At 39.6% G+C, this 22,188-nt stretch overlaps 1 protein-coding gene and 1 long non-coding RNA gene across 3 annotated transcripts; both read left to right on the forward strand.

The window, feature by feature from the left end:
• The first annotated feature begins 505 nt into the window (after positions 1-505).
• LOC311300393 lies at positions 506-1,457 on the forward strand. The gene is made up of 3 exons (XR_014629295.1): positions 506-918; positions 1,104-1,152; positions 1,255-1,457. It is a non-coding gene; the product is annotated as an uncharacterized lncRNA (long non-coding RNA).
• Positions 1,458-6,000: 4,543 nt separating this feature from the next.
• On the forward strand, positions 6,001-19,496 carry LOC311300384 (uncharacterized protein). 2 transcript variants are annotated; one of them, XM_084424630.1, is made up of 9 exons: positions 6,001-6,251; positions 6,366-6,449; positions 11,011-12,210; positions 12,504-12,565; positions 16,614-16,679; positions 16,969-17,047; positions 17,248-17,300; positions 17,941-17,997; positions 18,274-19,496. In XM_084424630.1, the coding sequence occupies exons 1-9, from the start codon at positions 6,249-6,251 to the stop codon at positions 19,463-19,465; spliced, it is 2,796 nt and encodes a 931-aa protein (XP_084280756.1). In that variant the 5' UTR covers positions 6,001-6,248; the 3' UTR covers positions 19,466-19,496. The 2 variants fall into 2 exon arrangements, with proteins under 2 accessions (XP_084280756.1, XP_084280757.1); XM_084424631.1 differs by having other exon boundaries at positions 6,005-6,251; positions 11,086-12,210.
• Positions 19,497-22,188: the final 2,692 nt, after the last annotated feature.

Consider the following 22,188-nt stretch of genomic DNA (forward strand, 5'->3'; position numbering starts at 1 on the left):
TCATCTGATCTTCCCTGCTGCTGTTTGAAGAGCTGGAGGCAGAATGAACGTTGACCGCAAATATTTACTCCGGTAAAAGTGCAAACGCAACAGATTTCCTACAAGTCAGAACCTGTAAAGATCCATATTGTTCCCGTCAGTGTGAGTTGGGCCTCTCTCTCTCTCTCTCTCTCTCTCTCTCTCTCTCCCCCTCTCTCTCCCTCTCTCTCTCTCCCCCCTCCCCTCCCTCTCCCCCCCTCTCTCTCCCTCTCCCCCCCTCTCTCTCCCTCTCCCCCCCCTCTCTCTCTCCCCCTCTCTCTCTCTCTCTCTCTCTCCCCCCCTCCCCTCCCCTCCCTCTCCCTCCCTCTCCCTCTCTCTCTCTCTCTCTCTCTCCCTCCCTCTCTCTCTCTCTCTCCCTCCCTCTCTCTCTCTCTCTCTCTCTCTCTCTCTCTCTCTCTCTCTCTCTCTCTCTCTCCCTCTCTCTCCCTCTCTCTCTCTCTCTCTCTCTCTCATCTGATCTGATCTGTTTTCACGATGTCTTATTCCTTATTCGAGTCTTTGAACATTTCTGGATTGAGTGGTCAGTAGCTGAGGTTGTTGGGAACTGTTGTTTCTGACCTCGTGATCCAGTTATATGACCTCTGAACTTCAGATTTTGTTCTGTTTGACACCCACATTGATGTCAGACTGTCCTCAGGATTCAGTTCCCTCACATCTCGCCAGTACACTAGTGAACAAACTGAACGATGGACTTTAAGGCAGCGGTAGGCAAACAATAAAGAATTATGATGTAATGAATGGCTTTAATACTCACTGTTAGCGATTAATCACACCAACCTGAACCAAAACACACACAAGTCTCGAGAATCATCCCATAATTTCATCTGTGGGTGAAGATCATCAACCAGACAAGACGACCAGATCCTCACCAGTGTAAAGGTAAATAAACTACACTGTATCACACTGTAAATAATGCAACTAAATGCTGCTTCTAATAGATGTGTGTTGATTTACACCTAGTTGTTTTGAATGACCTGTTATTTCTTTAATTCATCTGTTAACCAGTAATCAGTCCGATCAAATAAAGATTGGATATTAACATGTCACTTTTATCTGTTTCTCAGGCCCTGCCTCGGGAGAAACGGCTCTCAGCAAAAACACTTCAATGAAAATGTGCTGTAAACTCTTTCACTTGTATACATATTTAATTGTGTGCTGTATTAGTTAGCTTTAAATCCTCAGCAGATTAATATGAGTTGTTGTGGGTTTATGCAGGAAATAGCTCAAGGAAATTACAAAATATGATGTCAACATGGCCGATGTAAATATGTACACACACCTGCAGAGCTACAGGACTCACTTCATCTGTGATCGGAAGTAAGTTCTTCACTGAATTCAGTACATGATACAATCTAAAAAACACTGGGTTAAAAACAACCCAATTTGGGTTGTTTTCAACCCAAGGGTGGGGTAAATATAGGACAGAACACATGTTGGGTTAATTTTACCCAGAAAATTGGGTTGTTTATTCAACCCATCATACTGGGTTGATTCATTTTTACTAAAGTACTAGTTTTTGTATTTTATTTTACTTCATACATGAATTAATGTTTACGGATTAACTTAAATCCTTTAAAAACTTCTCTAAATCCTCTAAAAAATACTCAACACAACCACTGGCTTGCATGATAATTCCTTTATTTTTGATCATATTTTACAGTATAGCATATTTTATATAGTTTTGAATACATATTGCATATTTAAGCTCGTTTAACAAATATATAAACATTTAGAAGTAAATCAAGTGTAATCGGCCAGTCTCTGTTGTCCCGTTTCCTCCTTAACGGCGCTGGATCTCTTGTATCATGTGTCAAATGTTATGCAAGGCATCAGGCGTTTCCATCACGAGAGAAGAGCGACGTGACACTCGTTTAGGTGACTCACATCGCGCCCTATGTTGCTTTACATAAAATTAAATTATATACAGAACAATAACACATTTATAGATACAAAAAATTTACACAAACCTGTATTTTGCTGAAGACGCGCGCCATTTTGACGGAGCTGCACTGCTCTCTCCTGAATCTGTTAGACAGGGATAAAGACAATCATTCTGCTTTCTGCAAATATAGATATGTAAATGTAAGCGGGTTCATTTGTGTGATGATGCTGACGTGGAGCTGTGAAGTGTTTTCAGGATCAAGGAAAACTGAATTCCTCATGACTCGAGCTCTGCCTGTACTTCAGATCCGCCAGCAGAGGGCAGTGATGATCTCACATATATATATTTTCAAACTTTTATTGGAAATTTGGCTCTCAAATGAGTTTTTTCCTGCATACAGTGGCATAACTTTCTTTCACTAATCATCTCTGGCAGTAAACACCCATCACAGGTGTTTATTTGTCCTATTTGTCAGATGATGATGTAAAGAATCTTGGCTGAGAGTCAGGTTTGATCGGATAAGATGAAAACACAAACTCATTGGTTCAGTCAGTCGATACACAAGCGCCACCTGCTGCCAGAGAGTGAAACTGCATTTTCATTAAAAAAAAGTTTGGCCACCCATTTAGTCTTAGTAACAGCTTCTAAATGTTTCTTCTGTCTTTCTAAAAGGCTTTCCATCCTCCATATATATATATAAATGAAAGTGACTTGACTTGAGTTACAGTGTTTAGTCTTTGATTGCTTTACTGCTAAGAACACTTCCTCCATTAACAGCTCAGTCACGTACTTAATTAGAAAATGAACCTGGTTTATTATAGTAAAAGGGTAGTAACCATGTTTTTTTTGGTGGATTCATTACCATTTGAATAACCACAGTTTTACTACAAATACTATGGTTACACTATTGTTAGGGTAGCAAAACCATGATTAATTTGTGGTTTAACTACAATAACCATGTAGTTTTGGGTTTTATTTACTGAACTGGTGGCAGAAGCAGTGAAGATTACTCTGGTAAAGTCAAGATAAGTCTTTATTTCTTCTTTCTTCCTTAATACTCTTATTTTGTGTAGTTACATTACACTCTGTTGTTCACTGCGGGTAGAAGTATGTAGTCAGATTACATTCGAGGTTTCTGTGTTTAAAATGTTTTTATTATGGAATCCAACAATTTGACAATCATTGTTACATCGCTTTTATGATTATATAAACATAAGAGACAAAAGAAAACAAAAAGCAAAACACAATGAACAAGAAAGACAGAACAGTTCCCATGACCACCCACCCCTCCCTAGGGACTCAAGTCATATCACACTAATGGGACAATCAATGCTACACACTTAGCCTACTTAAACACGCCAACTTAAGTAGGCTAAGTGTGTGCCCCAATATCATATGGGCTACATGCTTCTCTTTCCATTTGGATCCAAGTGGAGTGTGTAAAGTTGGGATCTAGCCACATTATGATAGAATGAAGAGCACTGGCATAATAATAAAGAGATAAATTAGGGAGTGCCAATCAGCCTTCAGCTTTAGGTTTACAAAGATGATCTTTACTTATTCGTTGGGCTGTATAATTTGCATGAGTACACATTTTAAATAAATAAGGTGAAAGGAGATCACTGAATTCTTTCCCATCACGATCTTTCTGAACTGAAGTGGGGAGATCACAACTATCCAAGAAGTTTTCAACAGCCAGGTTTAAGATTAAGGCCCTGCAGGAGTATAACTCCTCATAGAACTGTTTGAATCTGCTATTAATGTCCGTATGAGACGTTAATATGACACCATTTTCTGACTTAACTTTGCTTACAGTAATAAAGAGTGATCTGCTGAGTGTCGTAGATTGCACGGCCAAAATGGCGACTTGAGTTTCAGATTTGAGAGCAGATATTCCACCTCTGATAGTTGCGGCCGTCTCCTCAATGCGCGCGTCAATCGACAAAAATGTTTTTACGTGCATATGATAGGCTACGCAGTTTATGGCATTGCACATGAAACGCACTTTATGGCGTGTAATACTTACATACTCCACACCACCCAAGGGGTTTACAGTGTGTATAATATACACGCAAAAACTATTTTTTGCATATAAATTGCATGATAATTACAATTCGTGCTATAGATACACGTTTTCATGAGATCGTGTCAGTCACGCTGGAACAGAAAAGATCCTCCAAACAACTTTACTACATATTAGCACCTCACTGATATAACCTGAAGCAAACATATTAGTACATGTGTTACTAAGCTGTTGTTACCTAAAACTACAATATCTTTCTGAGATTGTATGATGTAATAATATTTAATCTGACTATAATGACTAGAATAACCAGCCCTATGTATTACAGTCCTGTACCTCGACTCTTAACCCTATAAAGCTGCTGTATTATACTCCATACATGATCAACACTTCACTGATAAACCTGTCAGTCTCCTCCAGTCCGTCTGTGTCTGATTGATCCTTTACACTCTTTTATCAAGTAAAAGTCTTTTAGTGTAATTGTACAAATGTCCTCCTTCAGCTCGAGCTTCTGCTGTCAAATCTGCACTGATTTTAACAAGGAAACGTGAGAATAACTTTAATATTGTTGGTAATATTTCAACTGGACTGAAGCAGGTTTACTTGATTATCATCATTTATTATAAAAATCCAGGCCTGCCTAAACCAGCCTCTTATATCAGCAGGTTATGACAATGTAAACCACAGATTCTTTCCATCATTATCATCATCATCATCATCATCATCATCATCATCATCAGTCAAATATGTCCAGAAGAATTGGAGTTTGTCAGTAGGGTATATCAGAGTACACAGGAGTACAGTATTACTGCAGTAAATGCCCATCACAGGAGTGTTAAAGTGTGTGTTTCTCACGTCTGATGATGGGTTTCTGTTTCCTATAAAGGAGAGATGTGCTGTCCCTGAGGAAAATAAAATAAAATCCCACAAATTCTTTTCATCATTATCATTGCAACATGTTTATAAAAATGGGAGTGTCACTTAGTTTAATTATATAGGAAACAGAAACACACTTTATACTTGCAGCGTCTTGAGAAACACAGTAAACCTGAAGTGTTTATTAGTTAATCAGTGATTCAGCAAACGATACGGAGGAACAGTTTATCTATTGTTGTTATGTGAGATTACATGTTAGTATCACTACGTTTTTACATTTTTTAAATAAATGTAGAGAAATTTTAGAGAGAGATCATTCTTCATATTTCCTAGTTATCAGATGATATTGTTATTCATGATCTGATTTGCTGCTAAAGTAATTTAAGGCTTTGAACTGGACAAACATTCATCAGTTTGTGTTTTTAAGAATGTGATCAAGTGGATAAACATGAATCTGATTAATCATCCTCAGATTTGAACTAGAACATGATTTATGTCTTTTGCTCTATTATAATTCTCAACTTGGGCAAGTGTTGTACATTATGGTATAAATATAAATAATTGACGTTGTTGAACTATTGTCTTTGACTGGCATCAGAGTTGGTGTAGGAGTGTGGTGTGTAAGTTTCACTTTAGAGGAAACAGAAACTCTAGAGAAACACAAGAACACAAATACAGAAACAGGAAACTGCTCGTATATTAGCATGTAAGATGACATATTAATAACATCATTGGATTTTATGAACCGGTTTAGTTTGGACCCAGAGAATAGGGAACGTTCCCTCAAAGTTATGAACTAACATTCTTACAGTAACATCTGGTCTTTAATAATGTTGTCAAAACACTAGCACAAAACATTATTTATACATTGATAATGAAGCGTTTCTTTACTAAAATGTTTTAGTTGGATGTTCTTTAAAACATTTTTAAAAAACTGGAGAAAACATTCAGACATAACATTTTCATAACTTCATGGGAACGTTAGAAAAACGTAATTAGAACATATTTCTGTTAGCTGAGGAAATGTCATGGGTTTGTGTCCAGAAGAAAGTGAACTGGATGAATGAGTTTGATTTCAGACACTGTAATTTGATCTCTCACTCTTGGCATTGTTCAGTTCCTGAAAGCATTGAGATGAACATTATTATGCGTCATGATTCGCATCATCATAACCTCAAAGGGTTGGGCTTTATCAGACTATAAATGAGCAGTCATTTGCCAGCTTTTCATTTCCCATGATCCAATTCAACTGCTTTAACAAAAGCTATATTTTAAACAAATTTAGACTTGATCCCGGGGCAGGAGGTAATCTGGCATACAGGTCTATCGGTAGAGTGACTGAACTGTAGGCCGACATACAGAGTCTCTCCATCTCAGAGAAAGTAGTGTATTGGTGGCTCCTGCCCCGGGAACTGCTAAAGAAATCATATGGTAAGTTATTCTGATCTGATTGAGTTAGTTTGGATTACAGAGCTTGATGTTTAAACCGCATACTTACAGTTTTCTGCTAATTTATCCTTTACTAATTCCTCATTTCCATTATAGATGAACAAACAACCGACTATGAATGACGATTCTACAATAGAAATGGACTTTGCGGTTCCATCAGTTGACTCTTTCCTGAGAGCGGTGAGTTACATCTCTCTGAATTACTCTTGCTAGTGTACATGCACAACTTCTGTTTCAGTCGGGCTGAATCCATTGATGAATCTGAATGTAGTGTTTACACGAACACTAAACGTGTGTGTGTTTATATGTCACAAGCTTAAAATCAGAATAGATATTTTGACATGCGCACAGTGCACGAATATACGGTTTCCCGATGTTTGCGCACACTAACTATTCTCCTACAATGGTCCTTTTTTTTGTTTTAAACAGCAGACTTATTATTTATCCATTTCTGGTCATTATTTGGAGATAATGAGCGTACAGTATGAGCCGTTGTGCCACTGCTGATATTGATCCCGCAGTAAAACTGCCCAAACCCAGTGGTGTGCGTGTGAGCGTCTGAAGCAGCGCTGGAGGGCCGTTGTCCTGCTCCACTTCACACACTCAGAGAGAGGAGGATTATAGGAGGACGACACACTCGTTTATACCACACTTTATTCATCAGGAGAACAGCTCGTTCCACGTGTCATTACGCTGTTTCTAACATCATTGCACATGCCCAGTCCTTTCAGTTTCGGTTTTCAATCCGATCAAGTGTTTACATGTTCTCTCGACTGGATTAGAAAAGGAATAAACCACTCCTTTTAATCCGATCGAAATTTCATTAGGATCGAGCTCAATCAGATCGATTAAGGTGTTTACGTGAAGGCTTTTCAGTCCGATTGAGCCGTCAATGCGATTACTAGCGGATCATGTGGTTGCATGTAAACATAGCCAGTGTAGAATTAAAGTCCAAATTGCCTTTTACTTCACTGCAAAAAATTATAATATCTTCAGTCATTTTGCTTCTCCAGTAAATGTATCTTGATTTAAGAATGTTTAGATATTTGTGCTGGAAAACAAGAAGAACATCAGACATCTAAACATAAATAAACTGCAAACTAAACTAAACACAAGTTTAATACTAAAGTCCTACAGGAGATCCTACAGTTTCTTACTCCTATCTGAACCGATCTCAACCTGCATCATGCAAAATGATATACAAATAGTGGCTAATAGAGAAACATAACAGGAATTTGGGAGAGTAAGTGTTCATAAGTGTCCCTCAGCTTTATTTCCTCAGCTTGTTCACTTGCTATTGGTCACCGCCATCCGCCGATCAGTGTTTCATGGTTTAATTTTTACTGTCCTGCATGATTAGTCAGATAATATCGACAGCTCAGCAGAGCTCGGCTCAATAAAGCCTGTGCTGAACTAAGAGCTCATGGTTTTCTGGTTTCATATTAAACTGTATTAGAGAGTCTGCATTACAGTGAATAAAATCTGCAATTATGTTAAAAAAAGCATAGTATATCCACACGTGACCGAAGACCAGACCCAGACAGTGGTGAATTTTGTGGGATTAGTGTCTTGGCAATTGTGGAAAACTGTAATAAAGCAGTCCCGTCTGAAAGCAGGCACTGAGAGTAGTGTTGCTCAAACTCACCAGGTGGGAAAACTCTAGAAACTCCTCCACATATCATTCCCGAGGACAACCATCCCAACGGAGGGAGAGGAGATGATCTTCAGCCATTTTATGGACCTCAGCCCGGTCCATTGTTTGTTGGTTCTGTCTTCTGTCACAGTATGTGGCTGATAACAAAGAGTAGACGAAGGAGATACTCAAAATAGTCTTTAATTGTAGATTCCACTAAGGAAACATACAGGAGATAACTTGAAGAACTGAATAACGTACACTAACACAGTGGTTCTCAAAGTGCGGTACGCAGGCTCCCTCTAGTGGTACACGGAGGAATCACTGAATTTTCAACAGACATTTAAATTCACATAAGTACTAAAAAAACAATACATTTAGAATTTGTAAAATACACACTGATGTCTATGGCAGTGGCAATAATAATAATTTCCATTATAAGTAGACAACATGTTAGATGTACATTAAAGTTAACCCAGTTCACTCACCGGCCACTTACTTTCATGTATTTCGGGAGAAGTGGATGAATTCATGTGTTGTAAATCCAACAGATCCGATTCTCTGAACAGTGGCACAAACTAACATGGCGGCGCATATAGCTCAACTAACGCGATCGTTATAAAGGTGTTTAAACAACAAAACACTTCCACTTGCGCATAGTTGTCGATGCCTCGAGAGAAAAGAAAGTGCAGAGCGCGAAAGCACCAAAGGATTGCCGTAAAACAGTATCTCTGGTCGTACGATGTGTGTGACGTCATTGACATTTTAAAAGACTTTTTAAAGCAAATAAGTAACTCTAAAAAACCCAGCAGTGTGTAATTTCTTTGCATCTCCTTTCGAATACAACATTCAAATTACTAGACAAAAAATGATTATTATATTATTATAAATTATTATTATTAGACAGAAAAGTGGATTTTGAGGGGTATAGCGCCATAGGCCTCCATTCATTCTGCACTCGTCCTGTGAGCGCCCTCATGTGGAGCCAGAGTGGAACTGCAGCCCGTTCAGAAGCCGGAAGTGTAGTGAGAGTGGAACTTCTCCGCTTTATTAGACATTCTCTGGTGCTATTGTGGCTGCGGTGTCACGTGACAAGCAATGACGCATCACCATGGAAACAAGTGATCAGTTCGCCTAAAAACTCACGGGGGTCAGCCAGAATATTTGAAATGTACGTGTAAAAGGTTAAATATGAATACACAGCCTGTGTTATTTTTTTTTTATTATTATTAAGTACAGTACTTTTTTTTTTACTTAATATTTTAAGTACTGTACAATTTTTATTTCACTTGTAGGTGCAATACATTTGAATTAAATCATTATTTAAGTTTTTAATTTACCTGTATGTAAGCAGCACAGTCAAGTGTTAATATTCAAACTGTGTTTTTACAATGTTAAAAGTGGCTGACAATAATAAATATTCTTATTAGAATTTAAAAAAAAGTGCATAACTATAGCTGAATAGTTAGGCCTACTACGCTACTGTATTTTCATATGGGTCGTTATGGTGGTTCTTGGAGAGCCAAATATTTTCTGAGGTGGAACTTGGTGTAAAAAGTTTGAGAACCACTGATCTAACACAAATGAGACAGGAACATGAACTAAACAAAATAAAACAGGGAGTACTTATACTAGAACTAAACGAGGAACCTAAGGAGTTAATTAACAAGGGCCAAGTGAATAAGATGAACCAAAGAAACGTGAAAACAGGGTCAACTGAAAACAAGCAAACAGAAGGTGAACACAATAAATACGAAGATAGAACAGACTCTGACACTCATGATTTTAACAATGTATTAGTATGATGTAGAATTATTGTTCATTCTTAATTCAACTAAAGAAGAACTGGAACATCAACAAACACCACTAACCACTCGGTGAGTTGCACAGTTTTGAAAACGAACGTTAAGGTTTGTTTTAAGGACATGTTCGTGCATGCCGGTAGCCCGCCACTCTGAAGCGGTCAAAGGCGATTCTAAACGAGTCAAAAAGTCGAGACAGGACCCATCGTCAACATTTCTGTGTCCACCACTTTAGTTCATCCAAAACAAACCAGAAAAGAAACTCAAAGTGCTAAATACCATAATTAAACTTTTCATCTCCAATCCTGTCTGTATTTGTGAGAAGTGGCGCTGTCCTAAGTTGAAAGATAGCCTACTACATCAAGGCCTTTCGCAGCGCAAGCGCCGATCTAAACGATGTCTAACATGCCGTCTTTCTGTGCAAAAGCTAATGTAAGCTTGGCATGACAGAGTCATGCCCTCTGTCAGCGCAGACCGCCAAGCTGCCCTGTCTTCCACAATATGATGCCATCGGTCAGGGTTGATGTTAAAGACATTCATGTCCCGCTTGACGACATCCTTTAAGTGGAGCTTGGGTCGGCCACGAGAGCGATGTCCAACAGCTAACTCCCCATGAAAGATGGATAGCCTACTTAACGGCTTTATTATCAAGTAAATAGGTGTGTGTGTGTTCGTGTCGGCCGCTGTCCATTTCCTAAGGTTCTGAAATGCAAACATTTTTTGACTATTTATTTATTTATTTATTTATTTATTTATTTTTTTAAAGGGCGTGCGCCCCTGAGCACCCACGGAGGAAAACATAAATCGGCGTCTATGGCTACACCATTCAGTTCAGGTCTTGCCCGACCCGGTTCAGTGGGGTCCTACCCTCAGCGGTGGGCCCCGAGCAGGGTCTGGTCATGGAAGGCCCTGCTGGCCAAGGGGGCCATAGAACATGTCCCGGGTTCTACAGCCTGTACTTTATTGTTTAAAAAAAGGATGGGGGGGGATTGCGTCCAATTCTAGATTTGCGCCAGCTAAATTCCTCTGTAGGGAAGCTCAAATTCAAGAAACTTATTCTGAAGCGAATCGTGTCCCAAATCAGGTCCGAGGACTGGTTTGTCAAGATATATCTAAAGGACGTTTACTTCCATGTATCCATCCTTCCACAACCCAGGAAGTTTCTGAGGTTTGCTTTTGGGGGCTGTCGTAGATTTTTCCCTAAACCTTATTTATAAAACCTTATTGTAAAGTGTTACCAACATTATTTATACATTGTTCATGGAACATTCATTTAATGTTTTTTAAATGTTAAAATGTTTTTCAGGTGCCAGATGTTCAGATGCCAGACGTTCAGGTGCCAGACGTTCAGGTGTCAGAAGTTCAGATGCCAGACGTTCAGGTGCGAGATGTTCAGATGCCAGACGTTCAGGTGCCAGACGTTCAGGTAGCAGACGATCAGATGCCAGACGTTCAGGTGTCAGAAGTTCAGATGCCAGACGTTCAGGTGCCAGACGTTCAGGTAGCAGACGATCAGATGCCAGACGTTCAGGTGTCAGAAGTTCAGATGCCAGACGTTCAGGTGCGAGATGTTCAGATGCCAGACGTTCAGGTGCCAGACGTTCAGGTAGCAGACGATCAGATGCCAGACGTTCAGGTGTCAGAAGTTCAGATGCCAGACGTTCAGGTGCCAGACGTTCAGGTGCCAGACGTTCAGGTGCCAGACGTTCAGGTGCCAGACGTTCAGATGCCAGACGTTCAGGTGCCAGATGTTCAGCCAGACATTCAGGTGCCAGACGTTCAGGTGCCAGACGTTCAGGTGCCAGACGTTCAGGTGCCAGATGTTCAGCCAGACATTCAGGTGCCAGACGTTCAGGTGCCAGACGTTCAGATGCCAGACGTTCAGATGCCAGACGTTCAGGTGCCAGACGTTCAGCCGCCAGACGTTCAGGTGCCAGACGTTCAGGTGCCAGACGTTCAGGTGCCAGACGTTCAGATGCCAGACGTTCAGGTGCCAGACGTTCAGATGCCAGACGTTCAGGTGCCAGATGTTCAGCCAGACATTCAGATGCCAGACGTTCAGGTGCCAGACGTTCAGGTGCCAGATGTTCAGCCAGACATTCAGATGCCAGACGTTCAGGTGTCAGACGTTCAGGTGCCAGACGTTCAGATGCCAGACGTTCAGGTGCCAGACGTTCAGGTGCCAGACGCTCAGGTGCCAGACGCTCAGGTGCCAGACGTTCAGATGCCAGACGTTCAGGTGTCAGAAGTTCAGGTGCCAGACGTTCAGGTGCCAGACGTTCAGGTGCCAGACGTTCAGGTGCCGGACGTTCAGGTGTCAGACGTTCAGATGCCAGACGTTCAGGTGTCAGACGTTCAGATGCCAGACGTTCAGGTGTCAGAAGTTCAGATGCCAGACGTTCAGGTGTCAGACGTTCTGGTGCCATACTTAAATGATGATTTAACTATAGAAATGAACTTTGCGGTTCCATCAGTTGAGAGAAACCATGATTCTTTACTAAGAGTGGTAAGTTACAACTTTGATCTCTGTGAATTACTCTTGCTCTCATTGTAGAATCAAAGTCCAAATGACCTTTTGCTTCACTGCAAAACATTATGACTTCATATCCTCAGTCATTTTGCAATAACCAACCAAGAAGCAAAAAAACGACAATGAATTTACAATCTGTTCAGATATTGAGTTGGCTCTTACAGTACTGTTATACATTTAAATGTTTAAATAACTTTCTATTGTTTGAGGATTACATTAAGATTGAAATCATACTAACAATTGGCTCTGATTCCTCTTTTCCATTATAGCTAATAAGCAAGAGAGATGATATAAGAAGAAAGAGAGAAAGAAAGCGCTTAAAGGCCAGAAGGTAAAAAAAAAACATATGTTTTGATTACTGTAACATGCATGTTCTGTTTTAGTTTCATTTTCTCTCTGTTTTCCCTGTTCCCGTTTGCTTGTTCTTTTTAGTTTCACCACAAAAAAATCATAATAATGGCAAGCGAACAGCATTTCAGGAAGTGTGTTCATCCCTACCCACGTTATATCATGGGTAGGGACACACATGTAACTGTATGCTGTTTGTTTGGGAGCTCAGTCAGTCAGCTCTTTTGGGGCTGAATGGGGCACTCTTTGAGGAGGGCCTCGGGTCCCGCTTCTGCCAAGGCAGAGTAGTGGCTCAAGTCGTGGGGTTAGAGATGGGCCTCGCCCTTTCTCTGCCCTCACCTGCCAGGTCCAGTGTTTCTGTGGTTATTTCTGCCCTGAGTGAAGCACCAGTACTGCAATTATCCAGTTCTGAGGAGCTGGATGTTGTTAGTATCGAGACAAGAGACACTGAAGACTCGCCACTTTAGACTCCCGCATTTGAGGAGCTTGTGGAGGTTGTCACTCGCGCCGTAGCCAAATTAAACATTGACTGGCTTGCCGAGAAATAGGAGCCTCGTCAGAAAAACAATTAGACAAACGCTTTCTGCCATCACGTGCACAACCTTCACATCGGAGCTTGCCATTTTTTGTGGCTCGCAGACGAAGTCCTCAAAGGGCTAAATGGATCTGAGGGCCGTTATTGCTTCCAAGAGGGCTTCGTCAAAGTAAAAGTCCTGACAGCAAATGTGCCAAGCTTCAGGGGGCAGACCCCTCCGGGGGAGACGGTTTCCACCTCACAATACAGTGCCCGCCTCCCCTCGTGCCCTCAGGGGGCCATTCTGCCAACCCCACCACCTTGTGTGCTTCGTGGTGCAGCGGTTCTCAGCGAGCACATGTCCCAATATTCCTGTCGCTTCCTCCACGGAGTGCTCTAGAGTAGTCAGGTCTGTTGTTGTCTGCCGGTTCGCCGCTTAAGGGCACTGCACTTGCTGCTCAAGCTATACCAGAGGCCAGCCACGAGAGACTGGTAGCCTTAGTAGTTTTTTTAGCAGAGTGGTTACTACTGCCAAATATACATCAATGGGTCCTTTCGAGACAGTCGAAAAGGGCTACACCATTCAGTTCAGGTCTCGCCCGACCCGGTTCAGTGGGGTCCTACCCTCAGTGGTGGGCCCCGAACAGGGTCTGGTCATGGAAGGCCCTGCTGGCCAAGGGGGCCATAGAACATGTCCCGGGTTCTACAGCCTGTACTTTATTGTTTAAAAAGGATGGGGGGATTGCGTCCGATTCTAGATTTGCGCCAACTAAATTCCTCTGTAGGGAAGCTCAAATTCAAGAAACTTATTCTGAAGCAAATCGTGTCACAAATCAGGTCCGAGGACTGGTTTGTCAAGATAGATCTAAAGGACGTGTACTTCCATGTATCCATCCTTCCACAACCCAGGAAGTTTCTGAGGTTTGCTTTTGGGGGCTGTCGTAGATTTTTCCCTAAACCTAACTATCTGGGGCGTCTCCAATCGACACTCAATTGATCTCACCTGGGGCGTCTCCAAATCGACACCCAATACCTTTATACTCTAGTTCTTGCGTCTTCAGTCGACAACTGGCTGAGTTTTTAAATTGCTTCCCAACTAGCTTACTTCCTGCGCAGGAATAATTGGCAAACAGTCATCAGCAAATGTCCTTTAAATGCTTTAATCACGGCCGGAAGAGTTCCTGAGCAGTTCTCAGGGAATCTCTCCCAAGAAGAATCAAGGCCGGAGGATCTCAGACAAATTCCATTGAGAATCCCACCAGCTAAAAGAATACAACAGTTTTTATAGAATAAGGAGGTATGGCAAAAATGTCATGCTGCATTACATAATTTCCCCACAATTTGATTGGTTTTCATAGACAAACCGTTCTGTTACCAGGTAAAGCAAACTTTGTTTTAATGATTACTTCATTGTTAATCACAAGGTTCAAATTTAGTCATCTGTCTAGTTTCAATTAGGGCTGTCACGGTGAAGGATTTTCCCTTGCGGTAATTTTGAGTGGTTCAATAGCGCGATATGCGGTTTTACCGCATTTATTAATTTATTTTGATTTATTTATATTTATTTGTTGCTATAAGTGTCACGATGTGGTCAGCATGCACAAAAACGAGTACATTTTCAGTAACCAATAAACCGAAACTAAACAGCGTCTCTCCGCATTGAAAGCCTGTCACTCAGCGCGCAGTTGTTACGGCAACGGACTGTCTTTGAGTGAGTCATTAAACCATTCATTTAACAACACGTTCAAAAACGCTGATTGATTCATTAAAAGATAGTAATGAAACAAGGTAAATTATTTTTAACTTTGAGCTTCACTTTTCAAGGCTCAGCTGACCAGCAATGCGTCGCATGGGTAACGCTGAAGCTTCACCTGGCATTGATTCAATGCGTGACTCACTGAGTTTTGTTTCCCACAACCGCGAGTTCCTCGTGCTGTGGATGCAGACCAGCGCTGCCTGTCGCTGATGCCATTCATGGTAAATACCCTTTATTTTAAACGTTAAAAGGATGACAGGACAAATATTTAACTTTCCTTGGACACGGCAACCTTTTCACGAATATGACTTGACCTCAAAGACAGACGCAGGTAATCGCACGCGCTCAGTCGATCTCTCTCATTCACTGTCTGTTTAGTCTGCAACTCCACGAAGCCTCTGTACAAATCACCATAATAAAACCACGATCACCACGTCTTATTATCATTAACTTATTTAACATTCAATACACATGAACAAAACAAGAAGGGTATTGCCTTATGAAAAAAGAAAACACGCGAATATCGCGGTTGCTGCGGTTACTTGAATTCCTCTGCGGTTGGCTTGTCAGAAGCGCGGTACTGCGATATTGCGGTTATCGCGACAGCCCTAGTTTCAATTCCCATATTTGTTATTTTTACACTCACACAACCGAAGTCAAAGGGGTATGGCAACACAGCATACAACATTCAAAAACACAGGACAGAACGTTTTAGTACATTGTGTTTCAAAGTGTTATCATGTTAGGCCTGAAAAAGGAAGTAAGGTTAGATGTTAGAGACATTTTTATCTATTAAAAATCCACCACAGGGTGAAGCGTACCAATATCGTGTTCTTCCTTTCGGCCTAGCTTTATCATCTCGCACTTTCACAAAGTGTGTAGATGCATCTCTGGCTCCTCTGCGACTCCAGGGCATCCGCATACTAAATTACATAGACAATTGATTGATTCTAGCTCATTTGGAGTTCTCGCCCACATAAGGAAGTTGGGGTTGAGGTTGAATGCCCAAAAGAATGTGCTTTCTCCATCTCAGGGGACCACTTTTAGGCTACGATACAGGCACGTCTGTCTCTTGCTCATATCGCTTAGATTCTCTCAGCCGATGGCAGCTGAGTCCAACGTGATTCCTTTTGGCCTGCTGTACATGAGACCTTTGCAGTGGTGGCTCAAGCCAAGGGGTTTTTCCTGTGGGGAAATCCCTTCCATATGATCAAGGTCACGTGGCAATGCCTTTATGCCTTAGTCACATGGAAAAATCATTGGTATCTTTCCCAAGGACCTGAGCTGGGGGCTCTTTGACGTCGAGTCACGCTAACGACGGATGCATCCCTCACGGGCTGGGGCCAATCATGAGTGATCACTCGGCTCAAGGCTGGACACATTGTGGCACATAAATTCGACGCAAGTCACGACGCAATCACACAGAGGTGTTCACACAGCATTTCAATGCAGCGCCTCATTCCCTTTTCAGGGAACCATGGTTACATACGTAACCAAGACGTTTTCTTGGTAACTCATTAGTTAATTCTGTTCAGCTGTGCCTGTTTAACCCCATTCAGTCTGTGTATACTGTATATACTCCCGGTTTTGTTCAGTTCTTAGTCTGTTCTCGTTTATGGTAGCCTGGTTATTTTGCCTCTCCTAACGAACTCTGTGTTTCTTTTAGATCTATTATTAAAGACTGTTTGATTATCAACTCCAGTCGTTGTGCGTTCATTACAAAAGCTACTTGTGACCATTTGTTTTCTTCCAAACCACTAGATGGTTTAAAATAGGGCCTGTGAAGTCTGATGAAATCATCAGTGACAACACACAGTTAATTCTGAGGTAAGTTGATCTAGTATTTAATGTTGTAGATTGATGTAGCTGATGAGAATTAATAAAGTCCACAAATGTGTTTTGAGAACAATGTTTTCTGTATGATTTTTGTTTTTCTCTTGGCAAGTTTTTCATTAACTGTAGAAAAAGTAAAAATATTAATTCTGAAAATCACACAACATGGGAGTGGGAAAAAGCAAATTTTCCTTACGATGAGGCTTTAGCCCCACAGAAGATACAAAGATTGTGTTCCTCATTGCTTCAGATATATTTACAGTCATTCATGTGGTTTTACCAGGGCCATCATGATGTTTCCTGGGGCCATCAGCCATCGATCGGGTCGTCGGTGGAGAAAACGGACAGTGTTTCCAGCTGAGGTGGGCTTCTGGTCCGAGTCATTCATTCTTTGTCACATGACCGCTGCACATGTACAGAAATAAGAGTTGATTCATTCACCTCTCCTTGTCACATGACCGCTTCATAGGCTCTGATGCTGCGTTAACACAATGTTATAATCACCTTATAAAATGATTTCTGCTAATTTCCCTCTTTTTCTGACTTCTGGTTCGCGTTATAGAGTTCTTCACCTGAAGACTCTCGCGTCATACCGAGCTCTGACCAGATTCCTCTGTAAGTACATTAAACTGGCGTTCACTGCTTTACACGCTGCTTCATCATGTGCTTGATGCTACTATTATGTTTTAAAGCAGTGAGTCCTAAGGTTTTTTTGTGAATGCGACTCACTTTTGAGGGGAAAATGAATGCAGAGCCTGTGTCAGGATTCAGTTAGTTATTTTACTGGATCAGCAACACAGATACTGTAGATGAGTGACTTTAGCATAATTATTTGGAGAAATATACGGACTGCAGATACATGCTATTATCTGTATACATTTACAGCTGTATAGTTTTAAAAATAATGTATGATTATTGTATTTATCAAGGTGACTAATATAGGGATGGTGAGTATCCATGGATGTTTAGAAATAATAGTAATAAATCAAATAAAAAGTATTGACTTACTGTGTCCGATAGGACATTACAAATCCTTAAAACGGATTTCTTCTGAATTTTATTCTTCTTATTTATATAATATGATTTAGATTCAGTTGAAATTTAAATATAATGCTCTTGCATTATCCTGAAGATAATATGATTAAAAATATTAAAATTGAAAGAAAGAGTCAACGATTAACAGTGTGTATTAAAATGTAAATCTTTCCTCGAAGATGAACAAAGAATTTACATTTTATTCCTTTACTTTTTCCAGAAAATACTCCAAAGATCCACCTGATTTTCCAACATACCAACTAATTATAACTAATGGGTAAGTTATAGACATATTTTGTAAGTGTATAAAAGTATGTAAAACAGTGTTTTTTTCAAAAAAAATTTCATTTGTTCGTCTTTCTAATTCCATAAACAGGTCAGATGATAAAGTCTTAGACTCATGAGACTCTAGTTTTACACTATTTATTATAATTAAGTAATATATATCAAAGTGGAAGGGAAAATTTTAAGAGCATGATTATATGTAACATTTACATAAACATTCTGCTATTTGTTATATTGTTCATCATTTTGTTCTTCTTATTTTAAATAGATCTATTTCCAGAACTGAGTCGAATGAGAAGATGGAGGATGGAGATTTTATCATGAAAATGATTGGTTCAGACATAATTTATAGAGACTTCTGTAACAGAAAAAAGTCCTTGAAATATTTATGTCAAATTCCGAATATTATGAAAAAATACAAATATTTTTATCTAGAAGCAAAAAATAGTCAAATTTTTAATGAATGTTTCAGTGATTTTGATGTAAAAGCAAAAGAAGCAAAGAAATTAAAGAAACAATTTGCTTTTGTATTATTTAGAAAAAAAGATGGATCATTGGACAAGAGCAGAACTGAAGTTCATTACCTCTCAGATGGAGAGCATACTGAAGATACAATATTCAAACTCCTTCTAGAAATCTATTATGAAAGTAACTGTGATTATTCAGAAGTTTATATCTACTCTACAAATAGTCCATGTTTAGCCAGACACAACCATGTGCCCTGCATGATCCAGGCTTTTCTCATAGCATATATATTACATGAGAAGCATGGCATAAAAACAATTATAGGATATCTTAAACCCTGGGGCCTAAGTGGCTCGTGTGAGAAAAACGTGCCTTATTATTCTATTAAAGATTGTATTTCTACTTCTGGAATAATTAGAACTTCTTTGCAAAAAACAAACAATGATACAGAAGATGAGGGATTATTGGAATTATTAATCCCAGTTTACAGACAAATTATTTTAGAAGTACAAAATCAAATGTTTTTAATGGAAGCTAATAAACAAAGGCCAGAACGCAAACTTCAGCAATTTTATTCAAAAATGCCCAATTCTGAAATTAAGAAACAATTTAATGAAATTGACAAAACTTTGTTCAATTTGTTAAAACTTCAAAAATCTGATTTATTCAATACTTATGATGGTTTTCATGAATATGGTGCAGATATTTTCAAGAAATTTACTAAAGAAATATCTGATCTTTTAATTGATGATTGTGCTAATATTGTCAATGAAATCTGCAGTTATTATTGTGGAGTTTTCTTTCCTTGGTGGGATAAAATAGTGGAAGACGAATCAAGCAGGTTCTTGACAGAGCAGCTCGTAGGCAACCTTCTAAAAAATTCTTTGCATCTTTCTCTTTTGGAAATCAAACAAATTGAAAAAGAACTGGGAATACATTTTATTGAAATTGGCTATATAGTGGAAAATGAGAATGTGTGTAATCTGTTGTTGTAAACATTTAAATAAATGTTCAAATTTGGCTCTATTTTAGTCATTTTGCAGTATTCCTTTTATTCCTTTTATTTACTGTATGATGCTCTTTTGGGAGAATAAGTGTTCATGTCTTAAGCATAGTTTTGACCCTTAGCTTTATTTTCTCAGCTTGTTCACTTGCTATTGGTCACCTCCATCAGCCAATCAGTGTTTCATGGGTTATTGTTATTGTCCTGCATGATTAGTCAGATAAGATTGACAGCTCAGCAGAGCTCAGCTCAATAAAGCCTGTACTGAACTAAGTGCTTATGGTTTTGCCATCCAAATAGTTTGCATTTCTGAAAATATGACTAAAGAGAATTCAAAACAAGTACATCTTGCATATTATACGGTATTAGGATGTCTGCATTACAGTGAATAAAGTCTGCAATTACGCAAAAAAAGTACAGTATATCCACACGTGTAACCGAAGACCGGACCCAGAGAGTAAGAAGAGATTTGTGTGGCGAATTGGGGATTAGTGTTTTAGTAATTGTGAAAAACTGTAATAAAGCGCATGACGAAGAACTCAGACAAGAATAGTCTTCAATAATAACAGAATACACAAGAAGCAACACATCCACATAAACTGAGCTGACAGGGAACAATGAACTGAAAGAGCGGAGGTCTTAAATACACAGGGAGAGTAATCAACATGAAAGAGAACAGGTGTGTAGATCAGGAGCTGTGGAAGCTAATGAGCTCAGGGAACTCAGGTGATCCAGAACAGGGGAAGCAGACCAAGACAGACAGAACCACACTTTTACACCAGATAATCCATTTTCTGCCACTGTCACCATTATATTATGTTTAGTTCATGGACTTTTAGTTTGCATTTCTCCAGTTCCTGTTTTCCTTGTGTTATCCGTTACCAGGGGCGATTCTAGGATTTTCATTTTAGGGGAGCTCAGCCCCCAATGAGGGTATGATTAAAAAAAAAAAAAAGAGGTAGTTTATGGTCTAATGCGCATTATTTACTATATTTTATAATCACTGAGGTACCAAATGCGAGGTACTTAGGGGAGTTCGGGGGCATGCTCCCCCGAGAAAATTTTTATTTCTCTGATCTACATATGTGCATTTTAAGATGTTTTGAAGGCCAAAAAAATTGGATGACAAAAGCTTTAAAACCATGTGCGGGCAGCTGTTTATTTTCCAGACTTCATCAGCATCACACTCTTCTTCTCTTTGTTTTTATCTTGCTCTGTCTTTTCCCCTCCTAAAGCTGAGCTTTGACTGATTTAGGCTTTTCATTTTTGTCTGTCAGTGAAGTAAACATAGGGTCAACTGATAGGTTGATTTATGAATCATTTTCTCAGACAAGGCTACCAGGAAAGCTAGGTAACTAAGTTTATTAAATTCATTCACAATATGTACACATTCATTATTGATCTAGGCCTAATACATGGCCGTAGACAGGGCTTTATAATCAAAGAGGTCATAAATTTGAGGTTGTTATGGGGTTAAACATTTTTATTTCTCTGATATGTGCATTTCAAGACGTTTGAAGGCCAAAAAAGGATAAGAAATAGATTTAAAACCTGCTCTCTCCTCATCTCCATCACTGTCTTTTTCTCTCAGTCTCCTGATCTTGCCCTGTCTCTTCCCCTCCTAAAGCTGAACTTTTTTTAATTTACTGAAGGCTACAAATTGTATTATATATTAATTCTCAACATGTACACATGCACTATTAATCTTGTGCCTATGAAAACGGCTTTGTTAATGTTTCTTGTCCCCTCACAATGACATAATTACACGTTATATAGGCCTATTTTCAGCTCAAAATGGCGAAATTAGACAAAAGTTTATTAGTTTTCTAATTATTTTTGTCATTCGTTTAACATTTATGACCTTAAAAACTGTCAAATATAAAATGTTTAGTTTAGCTACTTACATCTTAACTCGCACTTGACCGTAAACTGAAGCGTCAGTTGTGCTGCTAAAATTCCATGTAAAATTCGCGCTCAGCAGCTTCTGTGAACATAAAGCCCGCCTACTTTGATTTGATTGGTCATCTCAAATATTCTGACACTGACGAGAAGTGAAAGACCAATGAGGCTCAGATAAACAAACACACACACACACACACACACACGCGCGCGCGCGCCCTCTGTTTCTGACCTGCGCTCTGCTTGGCGCTTCTGCCGACTGAAGATGAAGAACATTATTTAACCTTGTCAAAGACAAATATATATATATATATATATATATATATATATTTTTTTTTAGAATAACAACATTTCTTACTCCAAGTTTTAGGGGTGCTGAGCTCCTTTTTAGGGGTGCTGAAGCACCCCTAAAAAGGGGCTAGCCTCGCCCATGTCCGTTACTATGGTCACCGTCATTATGAGTTCATCTAGATCAGCTACCCTTCACTATCCCCTTTGTGCTCGCCTTATACGTACCCGTTCCTTCTTGTCCGATCACCGTTGTTTAGTTGTGTTTGCCATTGCCTGTCTGAGGTACTGAGATTTAACTTTGAGTTTTCTGAACTGGTTCTGTCTTCGTCTTCATGCCTGAAACACAACATGACAGCCGCAAACCACAGTTAGTTAAATACAAACGTGTTCTACAAACACTAACTCACACTACACTAATTCAATTTTAATACTCACTGTTAGTGATTAATCACACCAACCTGAACCAAAACACACACGAGTCTCGAGAATCATCCCATCATTTCATCTGTGTCTCTGTTAAACGGA

The sequence above is a fragment of the Rutilus rutilus genome, assembly GCF_951802725.1.
Source record: "Rutilus rutilus genome assembly, chromosome: 11".
Classification (NCBI taxonomy): domain Eukaryota; kingdom Metazoa; phylum Chordata; class Actinopteri; order Cypriniformes; family Leuciscidae; genus Rutilus; species Rutilus rutilus.

What these genes read in the sequence shown, in the direction of transcription:
- LOC311300384 (XM_084424630.1), top strand. An exon ending in AACACACAGTTAATTCTGAG is followed by an intron (nt 16,680 to 16,968) that starts GTAAGTTGATCT and finishes TGGTTTTACCAG; the next exon opens with GGCCATCATGATGTTTCCTG. An exon ending in GGACAGTGTTTCCAGCTGAG is followed by an intron (nt 17,048 to 17,247) that starts GTGGGCTTCTGG and finishes TTCGCGTTATAG; the next exon opens with AGTTCTTCACCTGAAGACTC.